At 40.9% G+C, this 18412-nt stretch overlaps 1 protein-coding gene across 1 annotated transcript; it reads left to right on the top strand.

The window, feature by feature from the left end:
* The first annotated feature begins 12083 nt into the window (after positions 1-12083).
* Positions 12084-16679, top strand: dlx1a (distal-less homeobox 1a). Its single transcript, XM_033987176.2, has 4 exons — positions 12084-12788; positions 13650-14230; positions 14462-14661; positions 15166-16679. The coding sequence occupies exons 2-4, from the start codon at positions 13933-13935 to the stop codon at positions 15415-15417; spliced, it is 750 nt and encodes a 249-aa protein (XP_033843067.1). The 5' UTR covers positions 12084-12788; positions 13650-13932; the 3' UTR covers positions 15418-16679.
* The last annotated feature ends 1733 nt before the right edge of the window (positions 16680-18412 follow it).

Genomic DNA, 18412 nt, shown 5'->3' with positions numbered 1-18412 from the left:
AAATTCCCTGTTCACCTGTGGCCACTTGAGTGTGGACGGTAAATGAACAGATGACAAGGAGAACTGTCCCTCAAAGGAGTGCATAAAGTGCTGTCTTTGTGTGCGGGCGATCGAGCTAAACGTGCCACAATGTGAGGAGCGGCGTCGGCAGGCATGTGGGTGCTGCCGGCCCTGTTGAGAACACTAAGCTCTGTATTTGCACTGCTCTTACTGCGGATAACAGGCTCTTGAGCGTGGCTGAGGAGAGGGGCTCCCTGCAGCTGCCCTCTCCGCCGCTGATTAGTGTGGTGATGAGCGCATGAGGGCCAGGGAGCGCCCGCCAAGGGTTAAGCACGAGAGACCTGCTCTGTGTCCAGGATGTGAGTGCTGCTGTGCTGCCACACTGCAGGGGCCCAGGCTACACTCTGGGATCTGATTGGCCCCGCAGGGTCTAGGCCCCCTCCTCCTCTGAGGGTTGCTCTCTCTATCTCTCCCTCTCTCACTCACTCTCTCCCTTATTCTGTCTCTCCCACTTCCTCCTGCTGATGATCTGTGCTGGGGAGCTGACTCTTGCTCTCCAGCTGCTGTCCACACTTGGGCCACAGGCTCATTTAACCAGGCTGAGGTTGCAGGGAGAGAGCACTTTCTCACACTGCCCACAGAGACGGGGACCTTTTTACAGAAACCTAAAAATAAAGACGTTTTCTCTAAAGGAAAACTTTGGGGTCTAATAATGTGTCATTATTCATCTTACACAACACATGCATTTGAACCCCTTTGAAAACACTGATAAAACAGCAAAATGTCTGTACATAGCTGACTAACGCTGTGCATTGTAAACAAATGTTTTGTATTCTCTGTTGAGGATTAACATTCTGGCAAAATGGTTTAGCATCAACATCATGTTTATCAGCAACATGGTGGTTGTGTTAATCTATTAATGTATAAAAATAATACAAATGTATAACTCTGCCCCGCTGCAATTTTCTACATTTTCAGAACACTATTGGCTACAGAGAAGACTAAGAGCCTATTGTATAACAACATTGTTATTATTATTATTATTATTTGTTTTGTTTTTTAAGGGTATGAAGGTCAGAATCAGAATTTTCTTATCTGAGCCCTTGTTGGTTACAGACGTGCCCTCCAGATTTAAGTTATTTGCCTGTCACAGACTGTAGGTTACAGGCATGCATTGTCCTATTCTTGGGTCTTTTAATGAGGTTATAAATTTGCAGTTTTTGTTATATCATTTTATTAAAACTATAGTACCCCTGTTGCAGCCCACTGTGAGGAGATGGGGGCTGCTCAACCTCACATGCCTTTGTGCTGAGACACTCCAGATCTGCAGCTCAGGACCAGATCACGCGGCCGGCCGCCTCTTCACTGGGATTAGTTCATCAGAGTTAAACAGACAGCAGTGTGGAGCTCCTCGCAGGTGTTTCCTCTGAGTCTGACCATAATACAGACAAGTCCAATCAAAGCCTCCTCCCATCCCCCAGTGTTCTGCTTCTAATATAACCCATGCATCCCATGAGCCAATCACACTTTGAGATTCAAATGTCTGACTCATTTGAGACTTTGTTATTGAATGAGTTGACAAAACCATGTCACAAATATTATCAAAAGAGGCTGTGAAGACATCTATTGACTCTGTGTTGTTTGTCAGAAAAATATTGACCAGACCACAGACTGTGGACAAAAGTGGATTTTGACGATGGCCAACATTAGGATAAATGTTTGCTTCATTTTAGGCTATAGATAGTGGGAAGGTTAGTATTTATACTAATTGACATAATACATTTTATTATATCTGCTTAGATAAAGCTTAGATAAACTTTATTGTTCCTCAAGGGGAAATTTGTTGTGGGCACAATACAGCTGCATTTATACAGTGCACAGCACACAAGAAAACCTGTTCAATATGTTCTAATGCAGTGGAAAGAAATACAGCATTATATAAACCAGTGAGTTAGTCTCAGACAATATTGACTGTTACCATGACTTGCTGTCAATGTTTACTAAAAATGTACTTCAAATGTAATTATTGTTATTTTTGAAAATTGTTGACTTGTCAAAGGGAAGCAAAGTCAACAGATTTGAATCATGGAGCTATAAACCATCACAATATTCTTTTTAACTGTGTCCATCATTCACTGGTGCACACAGAACCCTGTGTCTAAAGTTCCTGCAGAGCCTGATCCTTGGCCTAGTGCCAGCAGCTGTCTGTCTGCCCTGCACACTGTGCCAGGGCTGTAGAGCCAGTCTGCACTGATGATATGAGGAGTCTGTGGGTCTGCAGCGGGCCGTCCTGGGGTGCACAATTGGACCTGGAGGGGTGAGACGTCGCTCCACTGTCCCCTGCCTCAGCCCCCCATCCCCTCCTCCCACCATGTTAAATAGGAGGCATTGTGACTCCAGATCTGCTCATGTTCTTTCCCTTTCCTTTCCTTGTACATAATGAAACCAGACTATGCGATGACAGGCATTGTAGACCACAGAGAAATTAAAGATGGCGGTCTGATGGAGAGGCAGCAGTGGTCTCTCTGGGACCACTCATCCCCATCAAGTTAAATGTGTGTGTGGGGGCTGTATGTGTTATTATTTATTCAATTTGTGCATTGCAAACATCCAGCCAGGTGGGAACGATTCATTAAATCAAATTTCTGCCCACAGCTATAGACTTCAATTACAGCATTAGGCCTGTAATCTGATGCATTCAAGTTATTATGATATAGCACTATATTAATCATGCTTTAACTCACCTGTGTTATTTAGATGTACAGTTCAGGCTATACTTGATACAGTTTTATATCTGAGTGTGTTTTGTATGCTAATGTGTGATTTGTTCACAGAAAGCAAGGTGAAATGATGGACTGATCACACTCCTGTGGTGCAAGGTAAACCATGTTTCAGTAGTTACAATGCCTCATGTTAATTTACTAGTTACTTTTTTTTTTTTTTTTTTAGCTTAAATACAGACACTTTTTACTGTATATAATTAGTAGAACAATAATGTATTTTTCCAACATGTATCTATGTTCAACAAGCATGTCAAAATTCAACAAGGCCATATTTTACCATGATCAAGATCGGATTATTTTGAGCCCTTATAATGACATATAGAAACTTTATGTTGTAGTTTTAATTACCAGATGACAGTAAATCCTTGTATTGTTTTGGGTTCTGACAGCTGTCGTTGTAGACATTTAGCTCTGCATTTAACAGTATGCAGGGCTGTTTCAAGCTATGTGCAAGATTCTTCTTGGGGGGCCCTTAGTTCTGCATCTTTAAGCATCCATGTATTTGTTACACAAACATTTGTGCTCATATTATTATATATTAAAATCCCTGCAAAACTGACTTATTATCTTTGTAAGTATTGCTTGGGAAGGGACATTGGACATGCACCTGCAAAATCCAGTTTAACGTAACAACACTTCACAAAAAATAGAGAAATTGTTTGGATGGGTTCAAAATACCATCTTGGAACAGTGAACAAATCCTGTTTAGATTTAGATCTTTGGAAAATAATATAGTGTTTTACTTCTGCCACAAATTCCCCCTTCAATCTTTTCTTTATAGCGAACAATGTTGTCACCATACACCTGACAGCTCCTGTATTTAATATCTTGTTACCATTTTATCTGGGAATTCCCCTGCTTGTGCAATTTAGGAATCAAAGAGGACTGCAGTGTTCTGTGGCAGATGACTTTTGTGAATTATCATTTAACTAAACGCCTCACAAGATAACAACACCACTTACAGTGTGCAACAAGTCCACCGAAATAGATATGGGGCTTTCTTTGGTTCAAAAACATGATAGCCACGGAATAGGAATTACAGAGACAGGTTGTGAATTGGATTGGTGTTACGTTCAAGAGTGGAAAACTGTTACCAAGACTGTGATGGTGTATTTTTAAGTAAGTGCTTGGCTACGTGTGCTGCTGATCCTGTTGGAAAGTCAAAATGACCCAAGCGATAGCATCTCAGAGGGCAATTAAAAAGAGATTAACTCAAATTGTAGCTAATTCTGTGCTGTCTGCTATTTTTCCTTGTTTATTTTGAGAACAGCTTCACGGAAACTCCCACTTTTTAATTATATCAGATGCTTGATTTTGATGTTTTTTTCAGTGGTTTTTCCCCAAAAACACTGGTGATGTTATCAACAGTGATGTCAATGCAGGCTTGTGTTCTACCTCAAATAATTGTAAGGGGTCAAGCTTTGATCTAGCCATACTTGGACCAAAAGTAGCAGCAGGAAAACCAGTACATTGAGAATGAGGAATGTATCAGGGGCTATGCTGTTTACTTGTAGCACACAGGGCAGCTGGTTAGGGCCCCGCTCTCCTCCCTCTCTTCCTTTGGCTTTTCAATTCTAGCCGGACCCCAGGCTCTGATGCACGCTGGCAGTGGCTGGAATATTGTGCACCATTTGAGGGGGGGATCAATGCGGGCCCTAAGTGAAATGTCAACTGTGGCCCCTGCGATGTGTCAGGCTGTGAGGGAGTTGTAATGGCTATCGATCCACTGCGCACTTAATGCAGAGCTGCCCGGGCCCACCAGAAGCCAGCTGCAGCCGAGGGGATATATGTATGAGATGAGCTAAAACGGAGAACAAGAAAAAGACGCCCTCCTCCCTGTCCCTTTTTCTGGCTAGATTGATCTTCCTTTTCCTGCTGATTCGAACTGGGGGCTGTCATTATCTTACTCTGTCATTAGGGGCTCCATCGACAGCCAAGGCTCTTCTGTGTCACTCTATTGAGACAGCAACACTTTTCTCCATGCAGCGTTCCCTACATTTATTAAAATCCCTGACAGCCTTGTCTCGGCCCGCTCTCCGGAGATGGGCCGCCGGGCAGCAGTGCAGCGCAGTAATTGTCGGACGGGGTCGTGAGTGTGCGCTTGGTTTGTAATAGGGGTGAGGTGCAGCGCAGGTCAGACTGGTTTATAATGGGGCCGCAGCAGCACTGAGGCGGTCAGAAGAAGCTCACACAGTCACAGTGCAGGGGCTAATGTAGGATTCATGAGCAGAGCGCACAGAGGTTCAGAATCAGTTCTACACACAGAAGTTTGTAAAGGAGTCAAAAGTTGAAAAGCACACTTCTGTCACCTAAGTTCAGACTTAAAACAGTACTTTGGCAGATTTTGCACTCAGACAGGGAGCCTCATGAATTGATATAATCTTGAATTGATATGACAGTACCAATAATATCACAATAGGCCGATATTGTGATAATAATCTATTGCTGATAAGATCACCTGATATGTTTACTTTGGAAAACCACTACCTCTGCATCTGTATCTGCATCTGTATAAAGTACTGAACCTCTGCTCTGTTTCATGAAGAGGATTCTTTTCATCAAAACAACAAAAACTTAAATACAATACACAATGTATGAAATCAAAATCCTGTATCAAATACCAATTGCATTTGTATAATTGTATAATTATGACGGACTGTGTGATGTGAAATGGTGAAAGGATATTATTATGTTGCTTTCTTTTTTATATTTGATAAATAATAATGATGAATAAAACATTTAACTTATATAGCACTTTTTGACCCAAAAACACATAATGAATAATTTATTCACTCTACATTTAGTGATGGTAAGCTACTCTTGTAGCCACAGCTGCCCTGGGGTAGACTGATAACCTCCGACCTCCGAACACTCATACACAACATTCATACTAGGTAATGTGAGTAAAGTGTCATGCTTAAGGACACAATGACCCAGCCTTGCTTATCTTCTATGTTCGGGTGTTGACAAGCATGTATGGTTGATTTCATAGTTTTGGCATGGAAAAATTATTATTGCAATATAAACACAAAGAAGTGGCGTCCAATCTCCACTCATTCACACACATCATTCACCACCACATTAGACAGTGTAGGTGAAGTGTCTTGCTCAAAGATACAGTACACTATATGGACAGAGCTAGATTAGACTGTCAATCTTCAGGTTTATGGGCAAGCTCTCTAACCACTGAGCCACTGCCGCCACAATTTATATTCTTCATTTTCTTTACACCTGATGTCTTGATTTGATTTGAAAGTGATAATAATAAAAATTGTCTGTGCTGACACCATGCTTATATATTATTCCAAGACAAATGTATTTTCTAGAACAAGAAACCCATGATCTAATATTGATATTTTTATGGAAAATATGTTGCCCAAAGACTCTTCCTGATTCCTCGTCAGTGCTACTGGATTGCAGGTCTTGGGGATGTCAAAGGTTGTCCGAACCATTTGCATTACTAATATCATCCTTTTTCTTGCAAATTGAAATATCCTGTTTGACAAGAAAGGCTGATTTTTCCTTATAGCATCTCTAACCATAATCTTACAATTGAAAATGCAATATGGCCTGTGACATTTTATTATGCTGCACTTCAACTTACAACATTTTTCTTACAACATGGACGAACATACCAGTTTAATTTATGTAATGAGTTATGTCCTTCTGTCATCATGCAACATTTAATACGCCACATAAGAAAATGCAATTAAATTCTCTCACGTGTGAAGAATGTGCTGTAACATTTGGATATGATAAGTTCCACTCTCTACAAAATCACTTAATTCCTGCTTGATTTGGTCATTTATGTACAACTTTGAAATGTTTTATGTATTATTGCATTGTGTAAAAACAATTGCACTATTTATGCTAGCACCCAAAATGTAAAGGGCATGCCAGGAAATGCATCAAAAATAAAGACCCATGCCAAATCCCAGAGGGCTCCTCGGGACAACCTCAGAAGTGAAAAAGTGGGGGAAATGCAGTATAAATGACACTTTTAATACATTGGTACACAGGTACACAAGTGTTCTTTATAACTTATTCAATGGCCGTAGTGAAGCCTCCCTCATATTTAACATGCTCTGGTGTTAAAACTCGCCTGCATCATCTGTCATTTGTAAAAATAAAAACATCACTCTAGTGCCAGAGTGGAGAGGCCCATTTGGCTCCGTGCCAAAGTGGACGGGTATGAATGTCTTTAAACGTAAAACAACAAATGGTGCAAATGGAAAAGGTTGCTCAGCGCCATCCTCTAAATCCCAAATTTCTGATCATATGATTATTGTTTTGTTGTATTGTGCTCGGAGGCTATTACTGTAGGGACTTGACAACTTGAAAACATTTCTGGATGCTGTCAGGAAGTGCACAGTGGGGTGCTCTGAATTGAGATTGCCGGTTTGAAGCTGAGCGTTTGTCACACAAAAGACTATATAGGGATAGTGGTGGTGGCACCGAGCTGCTACAAGGAACAATCAGGTGGTGCCCAGGGTCCGTAGGGGTCCAGGGGGGTCCGGGGGGCCCGGGGGGAGGGGGTCCGGAGAGGTGCATGGCCTCCCTACACTCACTGCCAAGACTTATGGGGCGTTTGTCTGAGAGAAAGTCATCATTTGAGGCTGATACAAGTGTTTGAACTGCATGGTTGTAATGCTAGTCTGGTCAGAGAGGGGAGATTTGGACAAGATTGCAGGGGACGGAGAGGTCAAAGGTCAGATGAAAGGGTTGTCCCAAAATAAGAGCAATTTGGAGCTCAAACTATCACAATTACCCATATTAGATTAATGCAACGTTTCAGGAAGCGCACCATCAGTGTTAGAAGTAGATAGATAGTTTTCTGCTGCACTGTGGAAAACTATACACAGTTTCTGTTGTTCCTTGTGGTGAATATTAACTCTTTTGAATTGAATTTTAACTGAAATTCAATTCAAGGCCATGTAATACAATGCTGCCAACCAGAGCAAGAATATTATGAACTTGTTTGAATGAAATGTATCCCACTGTAAAGGTGAGAAATGGTAAATAAATTGTACACAACACACTCATTTTACAATTTACAAGAAAAGATGGCGGGTCTGATCTCATGTTCACTTTGAAATTCTGGTTGTGTTTGGGCTGATTGAAGATGGCTTTATATAGCATCACATAAAAGATCTGACATTCCCTTGAAATGCCCTATCCTCTTCATAGTATATGGACCATTATCTGTCTCTTATGTAAGACAGTCTGGCCTTGTCTCCATAGGCCTATATATCTTGCTAGATCTAAAATCCAGTTTCCATATTGCAATTTTTCTTGGATTTCATATACTAAGAAGGTGTATTTTTTTATTGTCATGTTTTTTGGCATCTATAATGTAAATGCTACTCAGATACAGGGTGAGTTTGAATCAATATGCAGCTATACGCTTCTCATTACGCATGCCCAGATTAAACATGTTTTTCTCTTACTCTAACACAAAGAAAGCCCGATTCTCTCCGTGAAGACAATGGTAGTTAATTACATTGTATTACTGTATGTTAAAAGCTTTCTTGAAAGCGTGACTCTTTTTCCACAATATGCCATTTCTGTGCGCCCTGGTATCAGACAGAGCCAGTGAGTGCGCTCCGGAGATGTTTAATCCATCACACACTGGGAATAGGCACATGTAATGCATATCTCTATCTCGTCTGTCTCCCTGAAGATGAAATTTAAATTTTAATGCATTTTCGTTCGCCCAGGAGAGGCTGATAGACACCGGGATGTCATATTTACCGTATGAAGACCCGTGGTTTAATGCACTCTACAATACTGCCATCTCCAAGTTCTGCGGGAACAAAACACGCTCTACAACATAAAGGAGAGAGCCGAGGAGAAAATTATTCCACGAGCTTTCTATCAAGCTTTCTGCATTCATGGCAAAGTCTAAAGGCCATGTCAGTCCTCCTGCGTCTGAGAGAGGTAATTATCCTTTTCCTGTCACAGAACAACAAATGATAGCCAAAGATGGGGGTGCGTTTTCAGGGCGCACATTCGTTAATAAGGAGCCTTCATTTTCTAGCAGCTGCGGAGCTACTTTTATCATGTTTTTTCCAATGGTCATTTGTTATATGTTTTTTTCCACTCACAGACACACAAGGTAGAGCTGTTTGTTTATGTATGCCCACTCCTGAGGGTGTATTTACGTGCCCTGCATTAACATAGCTATTTATAGTCCTACACTTTCTTACAGTCATCTTTTTTCTGTTGTGACTATTTGGCAGATTATATATTGTCCAAGTAATTTCCCTTTCAGCATCTGTGTTTTTTACCTTGCACAGAAAGCAGTGAATGGAGGGAAAATTATCACAATTACTCATATAATTGAGCAGTCTTTGTAGCAAGTGCGGCTTCAGTAGCCCCTTTTTCCATCAGCCAAAATGGTTTCATTATATGGGTTTTTCATATTCCCTGACACGGGGCTGTGCTGAGGGCCTGGCGCGTGGATGAGATGCAGGATGAACACAGCGAATCATTAAGGCCACAGTAGGAATAATTATCCCAGCTATGGAAAGAGCATCTACAGCCTCTTTTCTCCCTCGGCACAAATGCAATGTCCACGGCTTTTAGTCACAAAGAACTTTGTTACAAATGGAGCTTCCACCTTCTACTTATACAAAGACGAGAGGGGGAGAGCAAGACTTGTATCAACATGACAATTTTCCATCATTAAGACTAATGACAGGCGCAGGCTGTGGGATCAAGGGGAGCACAAAAAGGAGCGCGCATTCAGGTGTTGGCTGAGTGCTGACCTCCTTCCTGTCTTTGTGCGAGATTTAACTCTTAACAAAAACTAAAAAGGGGGTTTCAGACTAAAGGCGCAGTGGCAGCTGAACGTCAAGCAGGCCGCCTCTCGTAGGCAAATGACTTAATTGGCGAATTTGCATTTCCCATTTACAGACAGATTAATGCAACACATATAAAGATGTTTAATCAATCATTGTTTTATGTTGATCAAATAACCCCAGAGCCAGTGCGCTGTTCCGTGTGGCTGACCACATTTTTCCTAACAGGTGGATACTTCAGCATGCAGCGCGGTGACACTAGTTTCTTTTACAGTTTAGTTGAATTAAGTAAAAGCCATATTTTCCAAAGTCCTTTCTGCCCAGCCTTCACTCAGGTAATTGGTCATTTTGCAGCCAATTTCAGGCAGGTTGGATGCTGGCCGCTGTGCCGTGACCCCTGCTGCTGCTGTAATGGCCGCCAGTGCGCCAGGGGCTTTTCCACCGCGCGACCCCACCGAGCTTTCTGAGAAGAGAGCGCCTCTGAACATCCCACAGGTAAAAGGAGTTGGAAAAATAACTTCTCGGCTTTGAAATGACCCGTGTCCAGGCTTATTACATTCGTGTTAATCATGGTTTACTCTTCTTCAGGCGCACGAAGGCTGTCTCAGAAAGGGCGAATGGTCTACTGCTTTGGAGCTTAGATAAGAGTGTTAAAAGCACAGACAATGAAAGCAGTGCAATGTCTATTTGAAATCTTTATTACACATATGACAATAATATGAACAGGCAACAAGACCATTAACAGATACAAAGCACCTTCTTCTTCATCCACTGCCACCTAAAGGAAAACAAAATGTGATTAGTCACTAAAATTATGTTAATTGTTAAATCAGTGTTACATTGTGTAATAACAGCCTAATGCTATGCACCTATGTTTCTTTCTTTACCTTCTCCCCAGAAAGTTGACATATCATCAACAGATGTGAATAGAGTCTATAAAGAAATTCAAGTTATCATCTAATGAAAACTGATAAAGCTAAAAAAGAAAGAATGTTCAAACAAGATATAAAAGATTCGTGACCAAACTTGTACTAAATAAACATTAGCGATACATACATCAAATACTAATGAAAACATGTGCCAAGTGCATACTGCATATCAAATAATATTTTGTCTTAAATTAATTGTACATTCTAAAGCATTTTGAATATAAAAGTACTTGAGGTGGTTGTTAATTTACAAGATAAATACGAATAGCCAATGTTTCTAAAAACAATCGAATCTTAACATAATTTCTTCTCTTGACCCCTACTATAATAATACAGCCAATTAACCAATGGAACAATGCAGTCCAGGCTCCATTGTGCCTTTTCTTGCACTTTACTAAACAAAATCAATCCGCGTTTTGACGCCACATTGCACATGGAAATAGGCTCGGGCTAATTGTGGTGCATCTACTTTGCGCTCAATGACGCTACAAATTACAGGATGCACGACACAACACAGGAACAAAACAAAAGGCAATTTCATTTTATTTTTGAGCTGCATATAGTGATGACTTCGTCCATTAGATGATGTTATGGCAGTAAAATACATGATGCAAAATAAGAGAGATAAAAGTAGACTATATTTTGGGGGTTGGTTTGCGCGTCACTGTACGTCATGCAGGCGAGTGGATAAAGATAGATTCAAAGATTTCAATATTTCAGAAATAGAACAGGATTTTTTGTAGGTTTTGATCACTCTTTTTGTGTAGCTACCTGTTGCGGAGAGACAATCCTGGCTGCATGAAATTAATACAAGCGGACTAAAAGTGATTAAAAAAATACACCAATAATAATAATAGCAATAATAATTATTATAATACATGTTATCATTCCAATTATTTATTATTTTATTTCTGACAATATTTGGTATTATAGCCTAGTATGCATATGGTATTGGGCGCAATAAGTAATTGGTGGGCTTTTCTCATCGCTTATAATGGTAAACCTTGATCAGATCATATTTGTTCCAAGCCCTAACTATGCTGTCTATGTTTGAGTACGTGTAATGATAGGGATTAAAGTGACACAAATTAATTAAATGTTTTACGAGCGCATTATTGACATGTTTCACGTGTTGCTTGATATAATCTGTGTTACTTTGAGGTTTCTATCAGCGGCCTCTCAAATGAAGCCCCCTCCTCCAATGCCTCCGCGCCTCTCCACCTCTGCGCTAACCCTCAGGTGAAGAGCAGCAGGTGTTAAAACACCCTCAGCCACAGAGCTACTCTGTTCTAATGAGCACTATCTCCGCGCGCCCCTCATGCGCGTACATGCGTGCGCGTGTGCTTGGACTTTTATTTTTAGTGCCTCGGCCGAGTTAGAGCCCTGCTGTGGCAGGACGTGAAGCATTGGTCACGTGACAAACAAGTGGCCCCGTCTTAATAATGACTTTGGAAAGTGTGCGTAATGTTATTCCAAGTGTCATGGGCCTAAATTCAAAACACATTTAATTATTCAAATTGAAATCGCAATTGCTTTGAAAAAATATATATAATATATATTCTCGATATTTAAGTGGTTTTATTTTACATTAGAGCGCACATTCTGCCACTGTTTCCTTAATGGTTTTGCTCGCAGTCTCGTTTCAGTTTGCAGATCCTATAATCGTGGGAAAATAATGACAGTTATCAGTCGCACCCACCAAGTACCCATAAAAATCTGTCCTCTGTTCTGGAAGATGATAATTATTGGTTGTACTACCATTATCATTGTCGTTGTTGATAGAGGAAATCTTGAAGCATTTTTTCCAAAGTAATTCCAGAGAAATCACTTCAAATTGGCCTATTTCGGGGGGACAAGGGGACCAGCTTGCTTTATAGCCTAATATTTCACAGAAATCTTTGAATCCAGGCATGAGCTGCCGCCTGGCACACTTTGGCACACGCGTCGTGATGTCAGCGGCTGCATTTTGATAACGCGTTTTGCAACTTGCTAGTTGTGTTTTGAGTTCAATTATGTAATTAGGCTGATAATGACAGTGAGGGAATTTAACTGGCTTTAATTTGTTATTCAGGTGGAGATAGGAGACTGTGGATAGAGAGCGCGGCTGTGTCTCTGCTCTGTGCTCAGACTGAACGCTTTGGTGGTCAAGATGAAGCCCGGGAGAATGAGGAGCTGCCGCGGCTGTGCGCCTCGCTCCAGGCGCATCCTGCGGAGTCTCTGTGACCCCGGAAGGCGAGGACTTGTCTACTTCTTTTCCATCACATGATGCCTGCTCTGTAAGTGTGCACACATCTCTTCTGTCTCTTGTTGTAAGCTCCCACTGCCTTGGATGTCTTCAATTGAACCAAATATTCATTAGCTATGTGGAAGTTTTGCGTTTGGCCGTTCCCCCATTTTTCAGGACGCACAGTTCAATCCATAAGCTATATTTTTTATAATAGCATTTTGTCGCTAGTTGCATGATTGTGTAGCGTAATTTTCATGTGTGCATGCCTTAACCGGATATATATATAAATATTTTTTCCCAACAGAAATTAATTTGGCCTACATGCCTTTTTCTTTTGTTACTATTTTATGAAATTTTTTGTAATGATCAATCCAAAGTTAAATCCATGTCTCTCGTATTACGTTGTACTGTTTATGTTACCACTTATTTTTTACATACATTTTCTTAATTTGCCGCATGATTCATTCTTTCACATTTTGTGACTTTCTTTTTTAGACCCGTTTCTCTCCGTTTTACCACTGCCCTACTGCTGCCAGGTGTACCTGAAACCCCAGGCCACATTAAGTGTTAAATACATGGATAATTACGCTGCTACTTATGAAAATGAAACCCCAGTCCTATGCTAATAGTCTACACCTTTATTAAGACCTTTAATCAAAATCTGTAATCAAAGAGTGCAGCAGCAGAGAAGCTCTAGAAAGGCAATGAATTGTACGTAGACCCTACTATGATTATAAATAAATAAGTGCAATAATAATAATAATAATAATAATAATAATAATAATAATAATAATAATAATAATAATAATAATAATAATAATAATAATAATAATAATAATAATAATAATATTAAATGCGTGGTTGTGTCACACATATATGTGAGGTTTTTGGTTTTTCTTGACTTTCTCAGCTCCTTCGGACCCAGCCCCAGCGTCGCCAATCCGCTTCCCTCTTGGAGAGAGTGGACCAATCAGCGAGCGTCTTTGATGAATATTCATGAGTCCGAGATTCAAACCTTTGAGCGACTTTGTCTAGGTCCACAGCATCATACCTAGGACTTTTCACGGGCACAAACTACATTTTCTTATGAATGGAACGAGAAAAAATCTGTTCGCCTTAAATTGGGACCCGTCCTTCACTGAGATCATAGAGGCAAAACAACAAAAGCGAGACGAGGGGAACCGCCAGAAGAGATGACAATGACTACAATTCCTGAAAGTCTTAATAGCCCTGCCTCAGGAAAAACCGTTTTCATGGAGTTTGGACCCCCGAGTCAACAAATGTCTCCGTCCTCCATGTCTCACGGACACTATCCCATGCACTGTTTACATTCTGCAGGTCACACGCAGCACGACAGCTACAGCCCTGCCTCGTCTTTCCCTAGGTCGTTGGGCTATCCCTACGGCAGCCATCCCACCAGTCCGTACCTGGGCTCCGTGCAGACGTACCAAAACAGCTCTGCGCTCTCACAGACACGGCTAGAGGACACAGGTAAGCTACACCTTAAGTGCTTCACTCCAGTTGTCCTAACTGCTGCTCGAAAACCACGAGCCAGATGTTGAGGTTGGTAATTATTTATTGCGTAACGCTATAAACAATGTATGCAATTAAGGGTAATTATAGCTAATGTACAGCCTGTAAAAGTTATGCACGGCTCTTCATTCCAGCGTAGCTCTTTCACTGTAACTGACTCCTTGCTTCTTTTACTTGGTTCTCCGTCAGTGCCAGAAGCGGAGAAAAACACAGTGGTGGAAGGTGGCGAAGTGCGCTTCAACGGAAAAGGCAAAAAAATTAGGAAACCAAGGACTATCTATTCGAGTTTACAACTGCAAGCTCTGAACAGGAGGTTTCAGCAGACCCAGTACCTGGCGTTACCGGAGAGAGCGGAGCTGGCGGCGTCTCTGGGGCTCACGCAAACACAGGCAAGTCATCGCTGTGCATGCCGTCACTCTGTATGCTGCTATCTTTTACAATAAAACACACCAAACTCAAATAAAATATTTTGTATAAATATAATTTAATAGGATTCATTAAAACTCTAATAAAATAGGCTATACAAATATTTTTCACCACCCATTTTTATTATTTTTCCGTGCGTAGCCTAATTGATGGATATACTCACATGGAAGAACAGTATCAAAAACAAATGAATTGTTGCCTAAATAAAACAATGACCCTTTCTTGTTGGGCTGTCGCAGTCCTGATGTTGTTTGGAGACGAACAGCACAGTGATCCGTTGTTTCATATTTGTAGCTGTATGTTTTTTATTTGTTCCACCACCGTTTTGATGTTCTTATCCATGAACCTCAAATTATAGAAAAGAACTTGGCATAAGATGTCGTCTATCTAAATACTGATGAACAGTTCTGGTTCTCCCATCATCTTAATGCATTTTCTCGTATGACCTCTTTATTATTTACGCGCAGGTGAAAATTTGGTTCCAGAATAAACGTTCCAAGTTTAAGAAACTGATGAAGCAGGGGGGAGGCACCATCGATACCAATGCTTTGTCCAGTGGCCGTGGACTGTCCACGGGCTCCCCCTCCGTGCCCCCGGTGTGGAGCTCTCCCACAACAGTTAAGACATCAGCGGGGTCCACCGGCTCATACATCCCCAGCTACACGTCTTGGTACCCGACCACACACCAAGAGTCTATGCAACAGTCGCAGCTCATGTGAGCAAACGGCGAGCTTGGACTCGGACTTCAGCGCACCAGGACGTGGCGCACGGTCAGGCCACGCACAAACCGAACCCGGAGCACTGAGCCTGAGCCGAGGCTCCAGAGGCGGGGGCCAATGACTGAAGGCGAGGAGCCTGAGGGCGACAGGGCCGTAACGATGCGCGGAAGTCGCACAAGCGGATCTTTTGGCTGCTGTTTATCATTGTGTCAGTTTAGATTTATTTTTTATCACACGTGAGAGATTTTCTATTGAGCTGCAGTTTGGGCCCACGGAGCCGCAGCTAAACTAATTTAGACCAAAGGTGTTCCTTTGATAAAAATGTTTGACCACAGCAGTAGTTTCAGCAATGCCTCAAGGTGCTGTATGTTGTTACTCTGTGTTTGTTATTTAAGTTAAATTATTCTGATGAGTTTTGTTTCTTTTAAAGTCAGTCTGTGTTCAGTCTGTGTTCCAGAGACAACACTGTTCTAGCTGCACTTAAGTAAAGCTTTCTATGCCGTGCCCCGGTGTTATGTGAAATGTAGAAGGCCTGACGAGACGTGCTGCTTTGAAAAACACGTGGATGTGATGAGCAGTTCTTCTGTCACTGTATTTTGTACATATTTCACATTTGTTTTGTGCTGTACTCAATGGAGCTCCACAGTCCCACCCACTTCGAAGTGCGCACCGGTTCCGGAAGTAAAATGTCCATTCAATTCCCCATAAACTTTTCGAAAAATTTGAATATTAGAAGTTCAAAGGCATTGGGGAGGCTCACCAGCTACTTGGTAACTAACATCCATAACGCGGTTGTTTTAAGTCCAAAAAGCACATTTAAAACTAAAGATTCAGCGAAATGCTTTAATAACTTATCGGTTTATAAAGTTTCAGAGACAGATTTTACATAAAATTATAGGATTGTCAGTAGTTACCACATAGCTGATTAGCCTTTTATTTATTTATTATTTATTTATTTTTCATGGAAAGTCTATGGGAAAAATGAGAGAAATGTACTTCCGGACCCGGGGGCGGGCCGTCACTGTTGAGCTCCACACGCTGTGAAACAAGGTCTTTTGGCTTTCTGTATCTGTCGAGATGTGTTTAGTCAACATAGAAAATATTTAGTTTTGTATTGATCACTTTAATTTATTTATGTTTATGTACATAATGTTCACATTTTCAGAAGCAGTAAAAGTCTGATTTAAATTATGCCATAAACGTTTGACTGAAGCCTCCTCTCTCGGTGTTATCGCAGCACACCTTTGATTTATGACCGTTCAGGGCTGAGCACATGCTCACTGCTCACAGATGTTGTGCAACCTCAGCACATAACCACTGCAGTCGGCATCATTTATAAAATTACATTGTGAATTGACATTTGTATTTTAATAGCCTAAACGAATAACGTGTCGCGCGTAATCTACTGCGCGCAGCCACATGACCGCTGAATAAACCGCTCAATATTGATTTACCATGCGCGTTGTGGGAGACCTGGATTCAATCAAGACGCCGAGCTCGTTTCACTTTCTACAGACTTTCTATTTGTCGTCTGACAATCGTGGTTTTGTGCAATGAAAAGGCGAGATCAGTTGTGTGAGTTAAGTGAATAATTGCACCATGGGCAGGTGCTGCCAAAAGACACGGTGCAAAGAGATGGACAGCAGTGAAAGATCAAAGACCTCACCACGAACCACACTCAAGTTGACACTGTTTATTATTATGAAATTATGATTAAAATTCGATTTTCACTTTTTGTAAAACAATATATATTTCACTTACTTGGTAGTGTACAAAAATAGGCCTGTGCGTAAAACGCGCGTGCAGTGCGTAAACAGAACATAGGCTATTGTAATTATTTTTCTAATTTTCTTTATAAAAATAAAAGTTATAGATTCCACAAATATATTGTTATTTTTATCTGAATGGATAAAAATGATGAATTTTACATTGGCATGATCTTTTTCTTCATGTTGTTTTATTTGCTTTATTGGGACATATTCTATTGTGTCTTGTTGCTAGGCCTATAACAAAGGCCAACCCGTGATGTTGATGGAAGGCTATGTATTCATGAGTTAGCATTTTAGAGTAGCAACTCGCATGTTTATGTCCGTTCGCCTTTACGCGCAGCCTCTATTGTACGTGCTATATACAAATTGAAAACGTATAGGTTCCTTTGTGAATTTGTCAGAAATAGGCTTATGTATATTCGGATGCATTAAAATAATATGAATTGTATGCTGCTGCTGCTGCTGTTGTGGGGAACAGAATTGGTGCGTAGCTAGCCCCAGAATGGCGCAGCTGCACACCCAAGAGGGTCAGTGTTATTTCGCTGTATTCTCCTCTTGATTATACGAGCTGAGCCCATCAAACCCAGCATAATTACAGTCATTTCGCCCTTATTTATTCTAATGCAGTTTCCTATCTCTGAGGTAATTATGAGTATTTTTTTCGGGCGGAGGATCTTTCTGTATTGACAAAAGAGATAGAGCTGTGAAAGAAAGTCTCTTTCTGCAAAAGAAAAAAAAAAAAAAACGTGGAATAGGTGAGGTGCCTTTTCGTCACTGTTCCCGTAGACTTAGCCTATGTATAAGGCTGGCAAATTGCTCGCAGGTGTACATCACGGAGTTGTCAATGTGAAGAGGTTTCAAAATGAGCAAAGCACAATGGCAGTAATGAGAGCAACGGCGAAATTAAACAAGTATAACTTCTATGTCTGCTTTTCCTTTCCTCCACAGCGAGAATTTTATTCCCATCCAATAAGAGTCTAAGTGCGTTATAGCGTTCACTAGAGATAACGCCGAACAGACTTATACTTTCAAGGGCAACAATCCTTTGAAATATTTTTTTTATAAAGACATAAAAGATTTTTGTTGGATGAATCACATACTACACAATGGAGTGTATAGATTGAACTGAAAGATAGATGCGTAAAACGAGGATTTATTTCCTGTTTTGGCAAATTCAGTCTTGCATTCTAAAGAAAATGTAAGGAATAAAAGATACACACCTTGAG

Source organism: Periophthalmus magnuspinnatus, chromosome 21 (genome assembly GCF_009829125.3).
Source record: "Periophthalmus magnuspinnatus isolate fPerMag1 chromosome 21, fPerMag1.2.pri, whole genome shotgun sequence".
In the NCBI taxonomy this organism is placed as follows: Eukaryota; Metazoa; Chordata; class Actinopteri; order Gobiiformes; family Gobiidae; genus Periophthalmus; species Periophthalmus magnuspinnatus.
This window is presented reverse-complemented; position numbering and strand designations above follow the sequence as displayed.

Coding starts and splice junctions, on each gene's coding strand:
- dlx1a (XM_033987176.2), top strand. CDS start 13,933: ATGACAATGACTACAATTCCTGAAAGTCTTAATAGCCCTGCCTCAGGA. Junction 14,231..14,461: donor GACACGGCTAGAGGACACAG/GTAAGCTACACC, acceptor GTTCTCCGTCAG/TGCCAGAAGCGGAGAAAAAC. Junction 14,662..15,165: donor TGGGGCTCACGCAAACACAG/GCAAGTCATCGC, acceptor ATTTACGCGCAG/GTGAAAATTTGGTTCCAGAA.